Source organism: Dunckerocampus dactyliophorus, chromosome 18, assembly GCF_027744805.1.
Source record: "Dunckerocampus dactyliophorus isolate RoL2022-P2 chromosome 18, RoL_Ddac_1.1, whole genome shotgun sequence".
Lineage (NCBI taxonomy): Eukaryota > Metazoa > Chordata > Actinopteri > Syngnathiformes > Syngnathidae > Dunckerocampus > Dunckerocampus dactyliophorus.
In genome coordinates this window covers 5,928,166-5,949,563 of record NC_072836.1, presented here as the reverse complement: position 1 = coordinate 5,949,563, position 21,398 = coordinate 5,928,166, and the positions used below count along the sequence as shown (strand labels likewise).

Genomic DNA, 21,398 nt, shown 5'->3' with positions numbered 1-21,398 from the left:
CTGTTTTTGAGGACTTACTGCAAAAGCAGTAGTCAAAGATCCTCTACGCTGACAGGAATGTTCTGCTGTTTTTGAGGACCTATTGCAAAAATGCCAGTCAAAGATCAACTACTGTATACAGTATGACAGGAATGCTCTGTAGTTTTTGAAGCCCTGCAAAAACACTAGTCAAAGATCATCTACACTGTATGACAGGAATGCTCTGTTGTTTTTGATAACCTACTGCAAAAACGCTAGTCAAAGATCATCTATATGACAGGAACATTGCTGTTTTTAAGGACCTACTGCAAAAATACGAGTCAAAGATCCTCTATATGGTATGACAGGAATGCTCTGTTGTTTTTGAGAACCTACTGCAAAAACGCTAGTCAAAGATCATCTATAGTGTATGGCAGGAATGTTCTGTTGTTTTTTTGAGAACCTACCGCAAAAATGCTAGTCAAAGATCATTATAGGTCAGGAACATTGCTGGTTTTAAGGACCTACTACAAAAACGCTAGTCAAAGATCATCTACAGTATAATGTATGGCAGGAATGTTCTGTTGTTTTTTGAGAACCTACAGCAAAAACACTAGTCAACGATCATTATATGTCAGGAACATTTCTGGTTTTAAAAAAATTTCTACAAAAACGCTAGTCAAAGATCATCTACACAACAGGAACATTGCTGTTTTTAAGAATGTACTGCAAAAACACAAGTCAAAGATCCTTTGTACTGTATGACAGGAATGTTCTGTTGTTTTTTTAGAACGTACTGCAACAATGTTTGTCAAAGATCCTCTACATGACAGGAGCTCCTGTTTTTAAGGACCTATTGCAAAAGCACTAGTCAAAGATTCCCTATTTGAGAGGTCACACCACTTTCAGATGGTTTTAATGGAAGAGCAAAGTGTGGCTTAGTGATGTGTGTGTGTGTGCGCGTGTGTGTGATGTGACGTGTGTGGAGACAATGGTCTACTTACTGGCTCGGCGAAAGCGTTGTCCCACAGCACGGTGGCCGTGGCATTATTGTCTTGGCTACCGTGGACGATCACCACTACCGGCAGTGACAATGTCTGTTCAGACCAAGATAAGGAAAAATGTTATTAATCACCGTTATTTGTCACCGTTATGTTTCTTGTCCGCCTGTGTACCTTCACTTGGAAGACAAGCTCATTGCCTCCGACACTGAACTGTGACTCAAAGAGAATGGTGAACTTCTCCTCGGTGACGGATTCCGCCCCTCTCCTGTCTGACCGTTTGATCCTCTTCAAGGACTATGTGAGGGAACGACATGTGACAAAAAGGAAGATCGTGTGTATGCAACGTGAAGGCTGGCGTGGCATACAGCGCTCTCCATGTAAAAATATGTACCCATGAATGCTCAATAGAGATAAGCTGCATATGCACTCGCTGCTCAATACAATGGCTGCCTTTACAAAGACACTCATGCTCACATTTAAATGAATGGTACGGACTACGTAAAAAATAATACAAAACATTCTAATGTATATTTCATTTCTTTGAAAATAAAATGTATTAAAATATTACATAAATACGCTGATTTAGTAGTAAATAAGTAAATTAAAACAGCGCATCATCAGCAGGGAATATTATTTTGGTTTGAAAAATAGATTTAAACTGATTTATTAATGTCCAAAAAATGTCTTGAGTGAAACATTTGGAAATAAAATTACATATATAATAACTTGAATTATAAACAATGGGATTATAACAAAGATGTATTCTTACATGCAAAAGCAAATTAATTTGATGTAATATTGTTTTTTTCTGGGTTATCAGGATTATCATTTTTTTTCCATCAGTACAAAATCAACAGGGGATCAAATTTCGACTGTACTGTTGTTGTTTTTTTAATCTTAAGCACCTCCAGGCGTACTAATACCCCCATTTGAAACCCACTGTTTTAGATTGTACAAGTCTACTTAATGTTGTGTCAAGTGGGGGGATTGGACATTCACATTTTAAGGCTATTAAAAAACCCATACAGCATCAGTCAAAAGATTGGATACACTTTCTTACTGAATAGCCTGACAAGTTGTCTCCAAACTAGTGCTGTCTATACAGTATACTGTATACTGTATACTTCAAAGCATAGAAATTAGCAACTTATTCACTTTTAACACAATATTATTTGATTCAAAAAAGGTTTTTGGTTCCCTGTTGGTAGAAATAGCCTCTTCAGCCAACGTCATCACGTACTGTGCTTCCACAATAGCGTGAACCAAAGGGCGCCACTCACCATGTTCCTGAAGTGAGCGCTCAGTGTGCCCGTCGTCTGGTGGTACTCCATCACACAGTTGTTGTTGAGGATTTCTCCGCTGCTGTCACTGAGGGAGGTAAAACAAAGACGTCTCAGATGCCAACAACACCATGTTCACACCCATTTCACACGCAATTGTTTAGGCTGCACGACATTTGCCATTTGCCTCTGGGCTGCTTGGTTAAAAGATATAAACAGCTGATAATGCCGTGTATTTAACAGCTGACGCTGCGGACTGATTTTGGAATGTGGAACAAGGCAACGGAAGGCTAAAAGTGGATTCTTCCGAGGCGTTGCTGGAGTTCCTGCCATGTCTCTGCGGTGAGGTGAGAACGCACTCAACGTCACGTCATCAAGCAGTAAGACCAACAGTAACCAAATCCACACTTACTTCCTGGTGTTCTCGTTCTTCAGCAGCGCCTTGGCCTGCTGCTCGCTGATGATGGTGGCCTTCACCTGCGGCGGGTTCATGTGCACGTTCAGCTTGCCGCCCACGAGGAGGCGCACGGTTGCGGCGAACTTGGTCTGGGTTTTTAGCACCTGTGGAGGCTGCTTCTCAATGATGAACGTGCTGTGGGGGGAAGAATACATGTCGATCACCAGGAAGAAGTTAATTGTTCACAGCGGGGATGTCCAAAGTGGAGACCGGGGGCCTGCGGCCAGTAAAAATTGTAAAACTACAGCAAAAAGGCACAACGTAAAACAAAAGCTGTCATGGTGACATTAATAGTTAATAGCACAAAGTATATTTTAGCCTTTTTATAAAGTTAAAAACATACATATAAAAATATCAAAGTGGCCCCCTGCATCCTTTGATTTTTCTGTATGCAGCCCTCAGTGGGAAAAAGTTTAGACACCCCTTGTAAACAGTATTTGCTTTATTATATCTAATTATATCTCTGTATTATATCTCTATATTATTGCGGTTAATTGGTTCCAGACCCGACCGTGATAAGGAAATTTCCCTGAAGTAGGATTCCTTATTTATAAATCAAATATGTTCATAGTTAGACCATAGAAAACCTGTTTACGACCTCATAAATATGTTTTTAAACATTATTAGAGCCCTCTAGACATGAAATAACATAAACCATTTACCACTTCAATAACACTCATGCTCTTGTGTGTTGCAATAAATTTGTACGCCATTTGAGTCGCCATGCTGGCATCAAAGCCAACAGTATGCAACATGCACACAACCATACAGTACATGTTGGACCTCAAGCTTCATTATTATTAGAATTATTATCATCACACAATGATGTACCTGGTGACCAAGGCTGAGATGATATCTGTAATGGTGCTGTTGAGTTCATTGAGTAGCTCTTCAATGGGGCCGGGGATGGGCAGCTGTTGTCGTAGATGCTCCGCCCTCCGAATCTGCTGCCTGTTCTGCCAGATCGTTTCCGCCAGCTTCTCGCACCTAAAACCCAGAAAGGAAGGGGGCAAATGTGCTTTTACTGCCTGGTGAGCCCGAGCGAGACATACCTCGCTCCTTGTCTCGTTAGGAGCCTATAAAGTTTGGGCATAAACTCAGCGGCAGTCCATTAGGAGCTTGTAAAGCGCTGACCTCGGCGATCCTGATAGGCACCGATCTCGGCAGGGACTCACCAGGACTGCAGGATGTCCAGGCCTCCCTCCGGCGGACCCCCGTTGCCCGCCAGCTGTTGCCGCCTCTTCCACTGGATCAGCTCGTCGTCCAGGATGATGGTCTGCTGCTTCCTCAGCAGCTGCAGTGTTTTCTGGTGCTTCTCTGCCAAGTCCTGGACAACAAAAGAACAACAAAAACAATGCTATTGTTCTCCATTTGAGAGTCTGCTCATGCACACCCAAATCATGCTGAGATAAAATCGACAAAGAAGAAGAAGCCAGTACCAGTCTGTACTTCTGTAGTGTGTTGGCTTCCCTGGTCAGCCATGCTTCCACTGTGGCTCTCTTGTTCAGGAGGGTGGGCTCTCGTAACTGTCGGTCAGCAGGGGGCAGTGTGGCCAGGCTGGACAGCTGGGCTGAGTGTATGGTGGCAGAGAAACAGATGAGAGCAGGATAAGAAGGTGAACTCGTGGTTTAAGAAGCTCTTCAGAGGTTGTTTGCTTTTTTGCATCACAAAAAAACACAAAAAAGCCACAGCAAAAGCAAAAGGTGTGTGGAGTTTAGCCTTTGACATTTGAAGATTTTTCTGTAAAGTTCTGGTTGAACTTTGAGGCTTCACTGTGTCAGTTTCAGACAACTTTGAACTCTCTGACACTCATTCCAGTGACTTAACCGCGGTCATCATTAGACTGTTGTCTCACCCTGGATGCGGAGGCTCTCCTGGTACTGGATAATGAAGTACTCCTGGTTGTGCTGGAGCTTGCGCAGGTCGTTCTCCGTGTCCTGGGTTAGCAGGCGGAGTTCCTCGAAGGCTTGGTTGATCTGCTGGTATTTCTGAGACATGCTGTCCATCAGGCCGCCCACCGGGGAGTTCGACTGCAAACACCCAGGAGGGGAAAAGGAGGTTTATTAGGAGCAGCACAGTGTTTTGGGAAGGTGGCAAGCTGAGCTGGTGAAGAAAGCAAGCTCGATGTCATGCACTGAATCTGCTGCTTAGCACACTTGTGTGGTGAGACAGATAAAGGCCAAAAGGTAGAACTCAAGCAGTATGTAGTCTGCTAATAAAAGAGCCGTATTGTGACTGGAAATCAATTCACTGCAGGAGTTACTGAGATTTAGATGTTTCATGCACTGCTGGCTCCTCAGTTTTACAACTCACGACATGCAGTTCATTATTCAGTATCTGATTTCCGTCCTTACAGCTGGGTAATTACAGAATACTTACTATGAAATAACAGTTTACCTTTATCTGCTGCTTCCGTTGCAGGTTTTAACATGAATCATACACATAAGTAACCATTTTTATGACAAAGGGGACAACTCTATAGAAAGTAAACTTGGATTCACTTTAAAGTATTCAGTGTACAGCTTGTATAACAGTACTGATTTACTATCCACTGAACACACAGCCTTTATTGTCTGGATAGCTGGCAAACACAAGTGAGTAGCAAGACACTTGTGTCTACAATCAAGCATGGTGGTGGTAGCGTCATGGTCCGGGGCTGCATGAGTGCTGCCGGCACTGGGTGAGCTGCGGTTCACTGAGGGGAAAGATGAATTCCAACATCTACTGTGACATGGTGAAGCTGAAACTGGGGATGGAGTCACCTCCAGACCTAATCCTTGATCCTCAAGCGGCAGGATGAGAGCAAGGCGTCTAACATCCACCAGCTCCACCTGTGATGTCATCATGGAGGAGTGGAAGAGGATTCCAGTAACAACCTGTGCAGCTCTAGTGAATTCCATGCCCAAGAAGATTAAAGCAGTGCTAGATAACAATGGTGCTCACATTAATTATCCACACCAAGGACACAATCTGGACATGCGCACTGTGAGTGTTGTTAGATAGTGATAGTGTTGTTAGATGTGTGTTGTTAGATATTTATTTACACAATAACGACTGTGTGTTGACTCATTTTCTGTGGACAGTGAATCAAAACTGCTATACAAGCTGTACATTAACTACTCTAAAGTTTATCCAAGTCCCTTGACAAGATATAATAAAATGCTTGCTGAAAATGTGAGATACTGTTTATACATAAGTGTGTTGTAGTCGTGCTGAAAAGGTGTGCGTGCCGTTTTGACAGGACACACTGACACATCCTCACATTGGTGGCCTCCCTGACGAGCCGCTGCTCCGTGTAGAGGATGTGTTTGATGCAGCGCACCAGCTCCAGAGGACACCGGTCATACGTGCTCTGAAAGACAAGGAGCACATGTGCCGTGTTAAGGCCTGTTAGCCCCTGAAGAGGCGAGCGCCCGCCGTGCCCCGGACTCGCCAATTTAGCCGCTCAATCAAGGCGCTTACTGAGTCTGATGCTGCGGACACACTAAAGTCCATTAGAAGGGGCCTAATGTGAAGAGCGAGGCACTTCATTTGCAGGGTCATTAGCATACACAATTCCACGGATAAGCTGCTTTTACTTTGCTTTGATTTCCTTTAATAGTGACGAGTATAGCTGGACAAGAGTGAGTGAGAACACATTGCATACTGGCATACTGCTCCAAAAGCAAAAGAAGAGCGTTTTGGGAATGCAGCTAAAGCACAGCCAATCCCCCTTTGCCCAGTTTTGCTGCCTGGTTTCCAGGAGGAGAGGAGAAGACAAACAGAAGAATGGCTTTGAGTGCAGGGATCATAAATAGCAGCGCTGGACTGGCCAGCGACCAAGGCCCTCACTTGGACTGTCCTCTTGTTTTTCCTTGCGGTGGATACAAACTGTTCTGAAACATTTGGTGCTCCTGTGTGCTATTTCTAAGAACCTCAACAAGCAAGGGAGGTGACGAAAGGGACGAGCAGCGCATTCAGGAGTGGAAACGGCACATGTTACGTTTTGTGCTATGAAATGTGTCTGTTTGATATGGAATTTCATGGATGCCGTTCTTCAATAATAATTCAAAAGAGAACACTCGCTTCTTCTCCAGGCACCTTGTCAGGACTCACCTTCAGCTGGCTGGCATAGTGTCCCAGTTTGATTTTGAGCAGGAAGCCGTCTTCTCCCACCTGGTGCTCTGCCTTGTTCTGCAGCTCCTGGATCAGACTGTCTAGCAAGCGTTTGGCCTTGAACTCCTCCTGTGGGTTCTCCAAGTCGATGTTGTCCCTGATGGAGATGGACATTCAAATACAGTAATCCTTCACTTATCGCCGTGATAAGTGAATTTTCCAGAAGTAGGATTCCTTATTTATAAATCAAATATTTTCATAGTTAGAGCATAGAAAAACCTGTTTACGACCTTCTATGTTTTTTAACATTATGAGAGCCTTCTAGACATGAAATAACACCCCTATAGTCACCTTTACACTTGTATTACTCAATATGGTAGACATAATAAGAGTAAATAAGCCATTTAAGACATAAATAAGACTTGTGCTCGTGTGTGGTGCTATAAATGGGTTCCATAGGGGAGCTGAGTGGCGGGCAGACAGGAAGTGACGTTCAGCCTGGATTACAGACACAACAGTAGCCCGTGTTAGGGATTATTGTGCTTGTTGTGAGATAATTCAAACCTGCAATAAAAGCCTGTAGCCTGAAGTCAAGTCTGTGTTACTGACATCTAGTGACCAGTGTAGAATACTACATATGATCGCAACATCTGAGAATGCATCTTCTAAATGCCTTATATTTTGTATGTTAGTTCCTTGATGCATTTTTATGCTTGAAAATGCTTAATCAAGGCAAAAAAATGCGTAAAATTTGCTTTAACATACATTTTCTTTACTAATAACTAATAATTCAACCACAAAACAGCATGATTTATTAATATCTTTTTGAAAAACCATGATTCAAAGCGTGAAATAGTGAGGGATTAATAATTAATTGATCGATTTGTTGAAGGACTAAAAAAACACAGACAATATATTAATCAATTAATTGCCAAGTCCCCTATAGTCACCGATATAACAGCAAATAACCACCGGGGTCTCTAATTTAAAAAAAACTGGCATCAACAACTGTGGTTGTAGGCAACCTACTGATGGTTTCACCACAAAATGGCAGTAGGTGCATTTGGAGTATCATGAGTGGTCATCATCCAGCCGCTTTGTATACCTGTGCATGTTACTGTATGTACGAGTATGTATGTATGTATATATATATGACTTTTCACATTTCACACTTTTCATAGACATGTTATACTATTCCATGACTCCAGCTTTGTGGAAACAGTTAGGGAAGATGGTGGTTGGAGTTCTGACCTCAAAACCATCAGACACCATGGAGATGAACCAAACGGGCCAAATATTCCCACAATTTCCTTTGTACGCTGGATTCATTCATGGCAGTAGGGTCAGAGAGCCTTACCAGAGTTGGCCCTCGATCCACTGAGAGAGATAATGTCTCACTTCGATGGGGAAATGCTGCCCGTACAGAGATTGCATCTGGTGGAGAGCATCTCCCTGGAGCTGCTGGGCCTGGATCCACACTGCCATGTTCAACAGCCTGCCAAGAGAGAACAGAGAGGCTCAGTCGAAGAGCCTGGAGGGTGGTTGTGTTGGTAAAAAAATAATAAAAAATACACTCCAAGAATGTGAAACTAATGTGAGGCATCAGGAGCCGAAGATAATGGAATCAACGGGATGTTTTCCAAAGTTACAGTCTTTTAAGGAGGTGAATTCCCTCTTTGTTTTCATCGCACAGACTGTTTCATACGCACAGCAGCCTTGGAAGAGAAAGGACAATTTATTAGTTAAAAGGCCGCGACGGTGGAGGACATTCACTTCATTGGTTTGACACAAATGGCGATATACTTAATAGTATGAGTACATCAACTCATAAATGGTCATTCATGCAACACATTTCATTCATTGAACACGACCCACAAGTTACTACTTAATCTATAGCCACAAATTACTCATGAACTGTGCAATTGTGTAGGCAAAAATGTTTACTCCTGTATATATATATATTTATTCTCAACGTCTTGCCTTACTTATCCTTATTTAATGTCCCCACATCTTCTATTTTATATTCAATTATATATTTTACATTTATTTAAACATCAAAACAAATGTATTCCTATTTTCTTAGTTTTATGTTATGTATTTATTATAATATTGATTTATTTATAATTTTGTATAAATAATTTATTGGCAGGTTCCCTTTAAAAGCGCTTTGAAAGTTAAATTGAAAAGGTACCAATTGGGGAAAAAACTGCAAATGTGTCCACTTTCTCTCCAAACCGCAGCAGTTTTTTGAAGTGGGTGTGCACACTCTGGAGTGGATGAGGGAGCTTTGCGTCAGGTCAATAATGCAAAGTAGTTTTACCGTTAGCACTCGCCCCCTTCTCAAAAAGTGGCACAGTCACCAGTGGAAGGTGAGAAATGAGCGAGTGGGGATGTTTGCGGTTTGTAGTTTGTGGTGTCCGTGGTTAACAAACACAAACACACGCAAGCACGCACGCACACACACACCATCATCATAACCATCAGCTTCTTGTCCAGTTAACACCCAGGAGTAAAAACATGTACCCTCGACTGAAAATAAAGACTTTCAAGAGCGTCTCATGACTTCGCCAGATGACACGGTGATAATTATAAATTCATTCAAGGAAAAGCAAACAGGGCAAATATTTCCACTTAATGGATCTTGGCTGTGTCTGTGCGTGTGTGTTTACAGCAAGTGCTTAAAAACAGCAGAGCATTCCTGTCTTATAGAGGATCTTTGACTCTCGCTGGTGCAGTAGGTGCTCAAAAACAGTAGAGCGCTCCAGTCATATAAAGGATGTCGTATTTTAGCAGTACGTTCTTCAAAACAGCAGAGACAAGCGTTTTTGCAGTAGGTTTTTAACAACAGCAGAGCACTCCTGTCATATAGAGGATCTTTGACTAGCATTTTTGCAATATGTCCTTAAAACAGCAGTCTTGTGACCAGAGTTTGTGCAATTGGCGCTTAAAGACAGCAGAGTGCTCCTGTCATATCAAGGATCTTTGAATACCCTTTGTGCAGTAAGTGCTCAAAAACAGCAAAGCAGTCCTGTCAAAGAGGATCTTTAACTAGTGTTTGCGCAGTAAGTGACTCAAAAAAAGCAAAGCACTCCTGTCACAGAGAGGATCTTTGACCAGCGATTTTTCAGTAGTTCCCTAACAACAGCACAGCGCTCCTGTCGTATATAGGATCATCAACGAGCTTTTGCAGTAGGTCCTTCAAAATAAAACAGACTAGGGATTTGACAGTAGGTGTTTAAAGACAGCAGAATACTCATATAGAGGCTCTATGACTAGCGTTTTTGGAGTAGGTCTTTAAAAACTGCAAATATTTGTGTCATGTAGGGGATCTTTGACTTTAAAAACAGCAGAGTCTTTGTGTCATATAGGGGATCTTTGACTCACGTTTGTGAAGGAGGTCCTTATGGACTTGGCCTGACAGGCAAACAGGTGGGTAGATTAAGAGGGTGAGGGTACAGTGAGTCAAGCCTGAGTGCTTTTCTTTGTGACATCATGAAACATTCGTTATAAGAGGTTGAAAAAGAGAGCCGAGATGGTCTTTTCTTTCTTTCGTTATTTCTTCTTTCTTTCTCTATTCTACTACGCCCGGATGGAAGCAAACAGTGTTTTTTCCTTTGAGAGAAACAGGTTCTATGCACAAAAAGCGAATGCAGTCCAGTCCGGTGAAAGTTGCGATCGATTGGATGCCCTGAGAAAAAGTGAATACAAATAATATGTGAGGGTGTGCCGAGACAATGTACTGCAAATTATGTGAGAAAAACGCTGCAATTTCTACTGTGCATCACTTCAGCCGAATTACATAGTTTGTGAAAACCGAGTACGTCTCTTTAAGTGGCAACTGAAAATAATCTGGAGACCTGTGAACAATAGCACGCTTAAGACCCCCTTTTTACCTCAAGACCACTCAAGACCAGCCTACGACGTACAGGAATAATGGAGACCTTGCAGCAGGGACGAGCTGTTTTATTCTCGCTTGCGAGCACTATCATGTAGCCTGATGACAATGTCTCACCACTCACGCTTTCGCCAGGTATTTCCTTTAAACACAATTAAATGCCTTGTCCACTTACACCAGGGGTGTCCAAAGTATTTCACCAAGGGCCACATAGTAAAAAAATGAAGAGCTACTTTGATATTCTGTAAACCAACACATGTACTGTAGATAAAAAAAAAACTCCATCTTTGTTTTTTTTTTTTTTTTTACATTTTTCAAATATTTCAGCTTTATTCTTCAATAATGTTTGGAAAGTTCCTTCTCATAACATCATCACTTTATTCCCATAATATTATAACTTGTTCCCCAGCCAAATTTATCATAAATCACAACTTTGTTTTGTTTTGTTTTGATTGTTTCTCATAATATTACAACTTCAAAAAATGTATTTTTTTCTTTAATATTTCAACTCCATGCTACTAAGACGACATTATTTTTCACCATATTTTTTCCTCATAAAATGACCCTTTTTTCTTGTTAGAATATGGCTTTTTTCTGTTAAGTCACCTATATTCTCAGCTGTTTCATTTTTGCTGTTTTTTTTTTATTTGACTATTAAAAACTATGAATGAAATAATGAAAAAAAATCATAAAAATTAACACAAAAAGATCCAACCGATCATGGTGCACATCCACGAGTAAGCAGCAGAAAAGTGTTCATCATCGAAGGGAGAAAATTAACCTTACCCCACTAGAGATCAGCTCAAATAGATGAATACTTTGACAGTATCCAAATTACACAGCAGGCACTCTTGTAAATGCAAAAAAACAGCAGTCAAAGCAGCGGACATCCTTTTAAAACAAGCACAAAGTGCATTGTATTTTTGACATTACAGCACGAGCCCTCAATCCTCGCCGTCTCCCATTATCATGCGACATTTGCAGCGCAGAAGCGGCATGTCACAGATGCGTTTAAAGCCCAGCAAGGAGGTGTTTTAATTCCGCAGAAGGACTCGGGCAACGTGAACGTGGTGTAGTGTGGTGTAGTGTGGTGTGGTGTGGTGGGGGTGAGAAAAACAAAACTGAACTCGAGCACCCACTCCTTCCTCTCAGGGAAAACTGCCATTCATTAACGTAAGCACTTCCTGTGAGGAAACTTGAGGTGCCACCCACCATTCCGAGCGCTTTCTTTTGAGCAGACATGCAACAACAAGCACTGATCTTCATTGTATTTTTTTTAAGGACATGTTTTTGCTCCGTCTTATGCCACAATAAATGGGAAGTGTGATGAATGACTGAATCAATGCAGAAAACCCAGGAAAAGCCAACAATAGTAGAATCTTATAGGCTGCTAATGGAAGTTGGAAGACATAATATACAGTAAAGAGCAACAGTAACAGCCTTTAATGCTACTCTCACGAAAAGTCTGATGGCGACCATCAAACCGGGAATCGAGGACAGTGGTACAGTGGTAGTGGCTGCTAAGTACAATATACTGTATCTGAAGCTACAATAGCCTTGACATCAATAATAAAATAAGTTGCGTTTAATCTTTAAGGCCGGGGGTGTCCAAAGTGCAGGCCAGAGGCCATTTACGACACATTCTAAAAATACAATTAAACAGGAAAAAAAAAAAACACAACAGTTTTTACAACACTAATTTACAAGAATAAAGACGAAACATTAAGAGAGTAAAGTCATCACATTAGTAGAAAAAAATTGCATAAAAAAGTCGTTATATGAGAAACAAACAAAACAAAATATAAAGCTGCAATTTTTGGAAAATTAGGTTAAGCAAAAAAGTTGTAAAATTATGATAATAAAGTCCAAATATTATGAGAATAAATTCATAATATTACAAGAAAAAGTGTACAAGGAGAACGTACAAATTTTGGTTAAAAAAAAAAGTAGAAAAATTTGACATTAATAATATACTCTGTCACCAATAACATAAAGCAGAGATGTAAAAAAAAATGTCCAGGGTTGGGATCGAACTGTCTACCTTGACATGGAGACTCATGTACCATTGCACCAACAGAGACTGACATAAGAGTGGGTGGATATTGCATTTTTATTCTCTAATTCGTAGCAGAGCCTCGGACTGACTTGATGCTGCGTGCACGTGTCACGGCATATGGATCGTGAGGTCCTACACACAGCGCTTGTTCTGTGTGTAGGGAGGGGCAGCTCTGACTGTGCCAACACACGCCCTCTGCTGTGTTGTGTCTGCAAGTGGCATGTTCCTGGGCCCCGGCTGGGAGATGTAGTTACCATAGTTACCAAGCCAGGGCACAGCAATGCATAAATAAATAAATATATGTCAATTGGCCCATTATTGATCGGCCCACCGGGAAAACTCCCGGTACTCCCGATGACCAGTACGCCCCTGGACACCTCTGCTTTCAGGTAACCTTCCCCACTAGGAAGGAACGCAATGCGTAATGGGCTTGGATTCTTCTGCAAATCATCCACACGTCTATGTCCTGGCTGTTCAGCACAATATGGCGACAATAAGTCAACGATCATAAGTAAAGAACAAGGGCGGAACGTTGCATCCGCTCCAACTCCCTCCCTTTCTTTCTGCGTCACACGTCACCAAAGTTAGGAGTATGAAATTTGTTTTTAATTGGCCCATAACAGCTGTGAACTTCTTTTCACGCTTGTGTGACAGTTTAGAACATAAATGCAGTACATAATAGAAGGTAGCTAATACCTTATTAAACCCAACTTAAATGGGGCCAACCTCCTACAAAGTTTCATGCAAATCGGTTGAGTATTTTTTGTGTTATTTTAAAAAGAAAAACGAAGAACAGACACACCAACTGAGGTTAGACTGGTGTTGTGATAAGTTGTGCTCTGTCCGAGGAGGTTATTGACCAACACCGTGACTTCAATGTGGGGATCAAAACAACAACAACACAGTTAAAGCTCAGTTTACCCAATTAAAGCATCACAGGAGGACAGAGGATGCTTGTTGCCGCACAGCACCATATGACCCGCCAATGTTCCTGACAGCTTGGAAGGAAGAGACAGATAGACAGAAGGTTCAACAAGGAAGTCTTTGTAGCACCCATCCCGGCCCGCAGGACATATTGCTACGCCGCGGCCTACTTCCCATCACGCTGCCCGCATGAGGAAATCACCCATTAGCTCATCTGTGTGTGTTAGTGTCGGCGCACACGGACCGGTCAGCGACACGAGCATCCCTGGCTTTTAACTCGCTCACAAGAGGGGCAACCATGTGATGATGGACGGCCCACTCGCACCACAAAATCACTCATGGTGTCACCAGATTCCTCCAGAGACATGGAGGATCTGCGACAACGAAAAGGTCATCATCAGATGTCATCTGCTAGAAAACCTAGCAGTTCAGCAAGTATCCAACGACTATCTGGTGTCCAAAGTGTGTCCCAGGGGCCATTTTCAAATTCTCAGATTTTTGGATTTTCATTTTTTTCTCCAAAAACAGGCCGTTTCTGAATCACCACAAGTCAGGAACTAATTAGTATTATATACAATACATGTTAAATGTACAGCATGTACAATTGTTAAAAAAAAGCCCATCATTTTTACATGTCTATGCTTCACTGATTTTTTTCACCAAGCGTTGATAATTTGTTCAATAGACCTTCAATGCACCATAGTTGTGTGCTTTGGTAGAAACAAAAGTTAGCTTGGACAGCCAATCTGGCCAAAATCTGTTTACCACATTCTAAATACATTTTTTTTTACATTATTAGAGCCGTCCAGACATGAAATAACACCCCTATTGTCATCGTTACACTAGAATTACCGCATCTAGTCGACATAATAAGAGTAAATAAGCCATTTAAGAATAAGCCATTTGCAATGAATGTGTTCCCTATGGGAGCTGAGTGGCAGGCGGACAAGAAGTGACGTTGGAGTCAGTGTTGAGTTTTACCTTGATGTGGGTTATGGTTGCAACAGTAGCACGTGTTATTAGGGATGATTATGCCTGTTGTGAGATAATTCAAACCTGCAATAAAAGCCTTTGGTTCCCGGGTAGTCTAGTGTTTGTGTGTCAGTAACATTACTGACACCTAGTGACCAGTGTAGACTACTGCATATCATTCACAGCGTCTTTGAATGCCTTATATTTGTATTTTTGTTCATTTAGCCATTTTCATGCTTGAATACTTAATTTAGGCAATAAATGTTACATTTTCTTCAATATACATATTTTTTGACTAATTATAGGCCGTATTCAACCACCAAAAAGCATGATTTATTAATTTGAAAAACCGTGATAGAGTGAGGCTCGGAAATTCGACCCGCAAAGTGGCGATGGACAACTGTGCTGACCAACACTGGATTAGTTCTAACATCTTTAATGCACAAAATGTCTCAAGTGTTGTTGATGTTCTACTCTTGAGCACCAAACATGAGAAAATCTATCATCTCCCTCACTTGTTTGTCCCACTTGACAGAAGAGGCGCTCAGATGCTTGCTTTAGAAGTTTTTATGGCGTCATGAAGGGAAAACCTCGTGGACATGATACCCCTGCAAAAAAACAGGCTTCGCTACACGTCTTAAACCAAAGCCTGGGGTCCTGCCAACAATCCATCAGACAGCTATAGAGCTGTAAGTCTGACCATGTTTGACCTGGCAATGTGAATGCAATATTCATTGACAAATCAAAGTCGACAGAGAGCGCTAGTTAGCAGCGTTGTTTCGTTCAACGTGGAATTGCTCCTGAGTATTGTGTTGTGTTGTTGGAGAGACAGACACACAAGGATACATATAGTACTTGGGCAATAATAGAGTGTAATTGTGTAAAGAGGGAAGAATAGCCCACGGATGCCCTCAGGACACCAGTTAGCAAACACTAGCTACAGCATCGGCGTAATGATGCTCCCTGCCGGCTGTGGCCATGATGATGAAAAAAAAAAGATTAAGGCTGTCTGTAGACAAGCGTATTGTGTGTGTGTGTTGCTACATTAATGTAAAGTGAAAAGTGGGCCAATTAACAACAATACGTACTACACTGAACACAGTAATCCCTCATATATCGCGGTTAATTGGTTACAGACGTGGCCGTGATAAGTGAATTTCCGCAAAGTACGAGTCCTTATTTATAAATGGAATACTTTTGTAGTTGGAGCATCGAAAACTTTTTTATTACTGTCTAAATAATATTTTTTTAGCATTATTAGAGCCCTCCAGACAGTAAATAACACCCCTATAGTCACCTTATAATCTTATTACCCACTATAGTCAATATAATAAGAGAAAATAAGCGATTTAAGACATAGATAAGACTTGTGCTTGTGTGAGTTACTACAAATGTGTTCCGGTTCCAGGAGAGCAGGGAGAGGGGTGGACAGGAAGTGGCGTCGTTGAGTTTTAGCTTGCCGCGTGCGGTTCAGCCTCAACACTAGCCCGTGTTTTTATTTGGGATTATTGTGCCTGTTGTGTGATAATTCACACCTGCAATAAAAGCCTGTTGTTCCAGCCATCAAGTCTGGTGTATTTATGTGTCTCACCGAACATTACAGTAACATTACTGACACCTAGTGACCAGTGTAGAATACCACACATCATCACGACATCTTTGAATGTGTCTTCTGAATGCCTTTTATTTGTATTTTACTTCATTTAGCCATTTTTATGCTTGAAAACGTCTAACTGAGGCAAAAAATCCCTCATATTTGCTCAAATACACATGTTTTTGAATAATAATAGGCTGTATTCAACCATGAAACAGTGTGATTTATTAATTAATAGATTTTTGAAAAAACATTATGGAGTGAAGCCATGAAATTCACAGTGCAAAGTGGCGACAGACGACTGTACATACATTAAAAGGCGGAAGGAAAAGTAGTTCCAGCCAATACAATATCATTAGTAGACACTTTCTTCCTCAAAATGTGTCAAAATACAGCTATTGCAAAATAAGAAGCAATACCAGTATCAGAAAACCTGGTATCAAAGGATCAATATTTTGGTATCGATTCGCCCGTGACTAGTTAAAACCTCTCTTATCAGTAGCTAAAGCGCTGCTACTGCCTGACTGCTTCGGTGGTTGCTATGTCAGCAACGGGCGGCGGGGGTTGACTGATGAAGCAGCAGTTTATTATGAAGCGGGATCAATCAGGGAGCCATAATGTATGGCAGGTGACAGCTGCATTCGGTCGGGCGGACTCGGCTATGGAAAATAACGGCTCATGTCATTGACCCGCCTGGCGCTTGAGCAAATGGAGGCAAGGCTCAGCTGGGGAAAAAAAGCAAACACTCAAAAGCAAGTGAGTGAACCCTTGAACGACTGCAGTATGGGATATGTACTCACATACTAATTCACATATTACAACACCAAGCAATCTTCTCAAGGGACAATACTATAGAAAGTAAACTTGGGTATAGTTTAGAGTAGCTAGTGTACAGCTTTTATAGCAATATAGATTTACTACCCACTGAAAATGACCATTATTCCTGAAATAGCTGAAAAGCTATACTGTCATGAAAATGCTTGCTGAATTGCGAGGGGGGGTGCATAGTGGTCTAAATTGTGAATAGGTGTGAATGTGTGTGTGTCTATTTGTGCCCTGCGGTTGGCTGGCAAACAGTTCAGGGTGGACTCTGCCTCTCGCCCGAAGACAGCTGTGATAGGCTCCAGCATACCCGTGACCCTAATGAGGACACACGCTACAGAAAATGGATGAATTGTGAGGAGTGTACGTACTCACCTGGTGAGTCACATACCGTAAGAGTGCAAGAAGCATACAGTGTAGCGCAGTCATTAAGTTGCCTGCTTTCTGTTTTTGTAAGCGGTGCATAAGTGGGACTGAAGTCATTTTGAAAATTGAGCACCGTGTATGAAAAAGGGCTGTTAATTCCTAATGGTTGGTGTAAAATTGTTCTAATGTGGCTTCAGTTAAAACTGGAAAACTATTTTGGTTCCGCTTCAAATGCCTTTGTGTGTGTGTGTGTGTGTGTGTGTGTGTGTGTGTTTAGGTGTGTGTGTGTGTGTGTGTGTGAGAGAGAGAAAGAGAGAGAGTGTGTGTGTGCATGCGCCTGCGTGTGTGTGTGTGTGTGTGTATGTGGTATACAGAGGTTAGAATCACTGATCAGTGCACCGAATGCAATGGTAATCTTTTACTCGTTTTAATTTAATGTATTTGTTATTTATTTATTTATGTTGTTATTTATTTTGATTTTTGTGCATATACACTTAAAAATAGATATACAGTATATATATACTAGCTTGTTTTTAATTGGCATCAAATTCTAAAAAAAAACATGAAGAAGAATCACGAGAAAGTTTAACATGACAAGTTATCACACTAACAACAAACAACAATTTGTCACTTATAACCCAAGGCTGTGTTCTTCTTATTTTAGTACAGTATATATTTTCTTCTTTAAGCACATTTAAAATGTGTAAAACTGTGCTTTTTGGTTTGTGTGTCAACAAATGTCCATCCATCCATCTTCTACGCCGCGTATCCTCACTAGGGTCTCCGGTACGCTGAAGCCTATCCCAGCTGACTTCGGGCAAGATGTTAACAAATGTGCGACATAATTTTTCTTAAAAAGTTGCGCCAAGCCTATTTTGTGGCGGTCCAAATTTATGAATGTATGGGAAAGACTCACTGGAAAAATGATTATATATCTATTCTTTTACACGGGAAGTGAACTAACTAATATTAATTGCTGATTAATAATTGCTGAGACATGGAGAAGGGGTTGAATTAAATAAATTCTGCTTCTTCCGACTTCTTTTCAGACAATGCGTCTGTGTAGGCTCTCAGTCGTACAGGAGTTGTCCATCGAGGAAAAGGCTTCTTGAGACGTCATCTGTACTTCACAGTACCCACAGTAGACTATATCACAGCAGCTGAATCGGCCATCAGGAACAATAACCTTTCTAGAACAGAGGCAGGGGACCTTCGTCTGAGAATATCGGCCCTTCTCAGTAGTGCCAAACCACCACCGTCCAATATCACGTTAGGTGAGAGGAAAGCATTAGCGGCTCTGCAGAAAGATGAGAGCATCACCATCTTACCAGCTGATAAGGGCAGATGCACAGTGGTTCTCAACACAGTGGACTACGAAGAAAAAATAACAAGTCTAATTAGTGATGCCAACACATATGAGCAACTTAAAAGGGACCCATCCAGTAGGTATAAGAAAGAAATCATACACTGTCTCCAAAAGTTAGAGAAGGAAGAACTAATTGACAGACAGATGTATCATAGGTTATACCCTGGGGAGGCTACACCATGTATCTATGGCCTTCCAAAAATCCACAAGGAAGGGTTTCCCCTCAGACCCATTGTCTGTAGCATTGACTCTACCACGTACAATGTAGCGAAATATGTAAAAACAGTCTTATCCCCATTGGTAGGCAACACTGATCATCATATAGAGAACACAAAAGGGTTTGTGGCGAGCATCAAAGACCTCAGATTGGAGCCAGAGGAAACTTTGGTGTCTTATGATGTGACTTCACTTTTCACATCTGTCCCCACCTCAGCAGCAGTCTCGGTGGTGAGGAAGAGACTGCTCGAGGACTCAACTCTGCATCGGAGAACAAAACTTAGTGCTGACCACATCTGCCAATTACTGGAAATTTGCCTTAACACCACATATTTTCAGTTTAGAGGGAAATTCTACAGACAAATTCATGGTTGTGCTATGGGCTCACCAGTCTCACCCATAGTGGCGAATCTGTACATGGAAGAGATGGAGAAACAGGCTCTCACATCCTTCTCAGGGACAAAACCAAGGCACTGGTTTAGATACGTGGATGACACCTTTGTCATAATCAAAAAACAAGAAATTCAGTCTTTCACAGATCACATCAATGCGGTGGACACCAATATCAAATTTACTCGCGAGGACACTAAAGAAAACCAACTAGCCTTCTTAGACTGCAAGGTAATTATAGGAAAGGACAGACAGCTACTTACAGAGGTCTTTAGAAAGGCCACACACACTGACCAATACCTGCTTTTTGAATCAAACCATCCACTACAACATAAACTAGGGGTTATTAGGACCCTCCAACATAGAGCGGAACAAATACCAACTAGTGCTGAGGGAAAGAAAAAGGAGACACAACATGTCCAGAGAGCGCTCTCAACCTGTGGGTACCCACGGTGGGCTTTTAACAAATGTCAAAAGAAGAGAGTAGGGAAAGAAACCCAAAAGCCCACAGAAGCAAAAAGGAGAGGAGTGGTAGTCCCTTATGTAGCGGGGGTCTCCGAAAAACTCCAGAGGATCTTATGGCAACACAAAATTCCTACCTATTTCAAACCAGTAAATACCCTGAGACAAAAATTAGTGCATCCTAAAGACAAGGCTCCAAACCAGAAACAGAGCAATGTGGTCTATTCCATCCACTGTAAAGATGAGGAATGCAAAGAGCACTACATTGGGGAAACTAAGCAAATGCTCCAAAAAAGGCTTTATCAACATCGCAGGGACAATGCTAGTGGTCCTCAATCAGCAGTACATCTACACCTTAAAGCTACCAATCACTCTTTTCAGGACAGCGAGGTAAAGATTTTGGCCAAAGAAAACAGATGGTTTGAAAGAGGAGTAAAGGAAGCTATTTTTGTCAAACAACAGAACCCATCATTGAATCGGAATGGTGGTTTGAGGTTTAATTTGGACCCTGTGTTCAGCAGGTTACTGAGACCAAAACCCACAGCTCTTAGTCTTGCAAATGAGGTGAAGGCAGGGCCGAGCCAGAACAATAGATGCTAACAAGCCAGTATCAGAGTCGTTCATACCCAATTCAGGGAGCGACACTTCCCTTTTATCGTAGGTGTGAATAACAGGATAGGATTATACCACTGCTCCGCCCAGGCTTAGTGTAACGAACCAATAGGAGGAGGGTGTTGGCACACCAATTCCGCCCACTCTTACTGTATTTAAGGCCTAAGCTACCAGCACTTATTAGTTTGCTGACGAAGCTCTTCGGATGAGGAGCGAAACGTCCGACACCTTCTACACAGAAGTACAGATGACGTCTCAAGAAGCCTTTTCTTTTCAGACAAGTTGAATTGTGCAAGTGTAAACGTGATCTTTCTTGGTGTTATGCAAATAAGCATGCTATGCATGCAGTATATGTTTGGGGTAAGTGCAGTATTCGTTGTTGGGGATAGATCAAACAGAGCACACAGTCTGACCTGATTTTGCTCAACTGACCTGCTGCCCTTTGAATACCCCCACCTCCCCCCCACCCCACGCCCCTCCAAAGCCCTTACAGCCACAGCTTGGCCAGCCAATGACCTGCTTTGTCCCCGCCCCCTCTGCCCGCTCACACTTTCCAACCATCTGGGCAGATGCCTCAGAGCAAGTCGGGCTATTTGAGGTGAAGCTACAGCCCTAAAGTGAAAATACTTGTAAAAAATAGACTGAATGCAGACATTGTATTTCTACTCATGTGAACAAAAATACACATAAAAAAAACACCATCTGTCAGCCCTTGCTTTGAGAAGGAGTGCAGCGTGAAGGTCACATTATCTCAACCTCCTCCTCCCCAGCAAACAAATGGTGCAAGCGTGTGAACAAATGTAAATGTACGTCTACGTGTAGAGTGTGTGCGCTCGTGCAAGCATGCCCCAGTCAAGCTGGAGGGTGACGTTATGTAACTTGATGCAAGTGTTAAAAGCGGCTCCAAGCTCAAGTGCGCCGGGAGGCAG

The 21,398-nt window shown here is 41.9% G+C and overlaps 1 protein-coding gene across 2 annotated transcripts in view; it reads right to left on the bottom strand.

The window, feature by feature from the left end:
• stat5a (signal transducer and activator of transcription 5a) overlaps positions 1 to 21,398 on the bottom strand; it is a 45,837-nt gene that overhangs the window by 8,858 nt on the left and 15,581 nt on the right. For both annotated transcript variants that reach the window (XM_054758671.1, XM_054758672.1), the window contains exons 2-12: positions 8,152 to 8,289; positions 6,795 to 6,951; positions 5,962 to 6,051; positions 4,555 to 4,729; positions 4,139 to 4,269; positions 3,875 to 4,026; positions 3,531 to 3,686; positions 2,655 to 2,834; positions 2,243 to 2,330; positions 1,134 to 1,256; positions 963 to 1,055 (exon numbers count right to left, since the gene is read on the bottom strand). In XM_054758671.1, coding sequence (XP_054614646.1) covers positions 963 to 1,055; positions 1,134 to 1,256; positions 2,243 to 2,330; positions 2,655 to 2,834; positions 3,531 to 3,686; positions 3,875 to 4,026; positions 4,139 to 4,269; positions 4,555 to 4,729; positions 5,962 to 6,051; positions 6,795 to 6,951; positions 8,152 to 8,279 — 1,473 coding nt within the window. In that variant the 5' untranslated portion in view covers positions 8,280 to 8,289. The remainder of the gene's footprint in view (positions 1 to 962; positions 1,056 to 1,133; positions 1,257 to 2,242; positions 2,331 to 2,654; positions 2,835 to 3,530; positions 3,687 to 3,874; positions 4,027 to 4,138; positions 4,270 to 4,554; positions 4,730 to 5,961; positions 6,052 to 6,794; positions 6,952 to 8,151; positions 8,290 to 21,398) is intronic.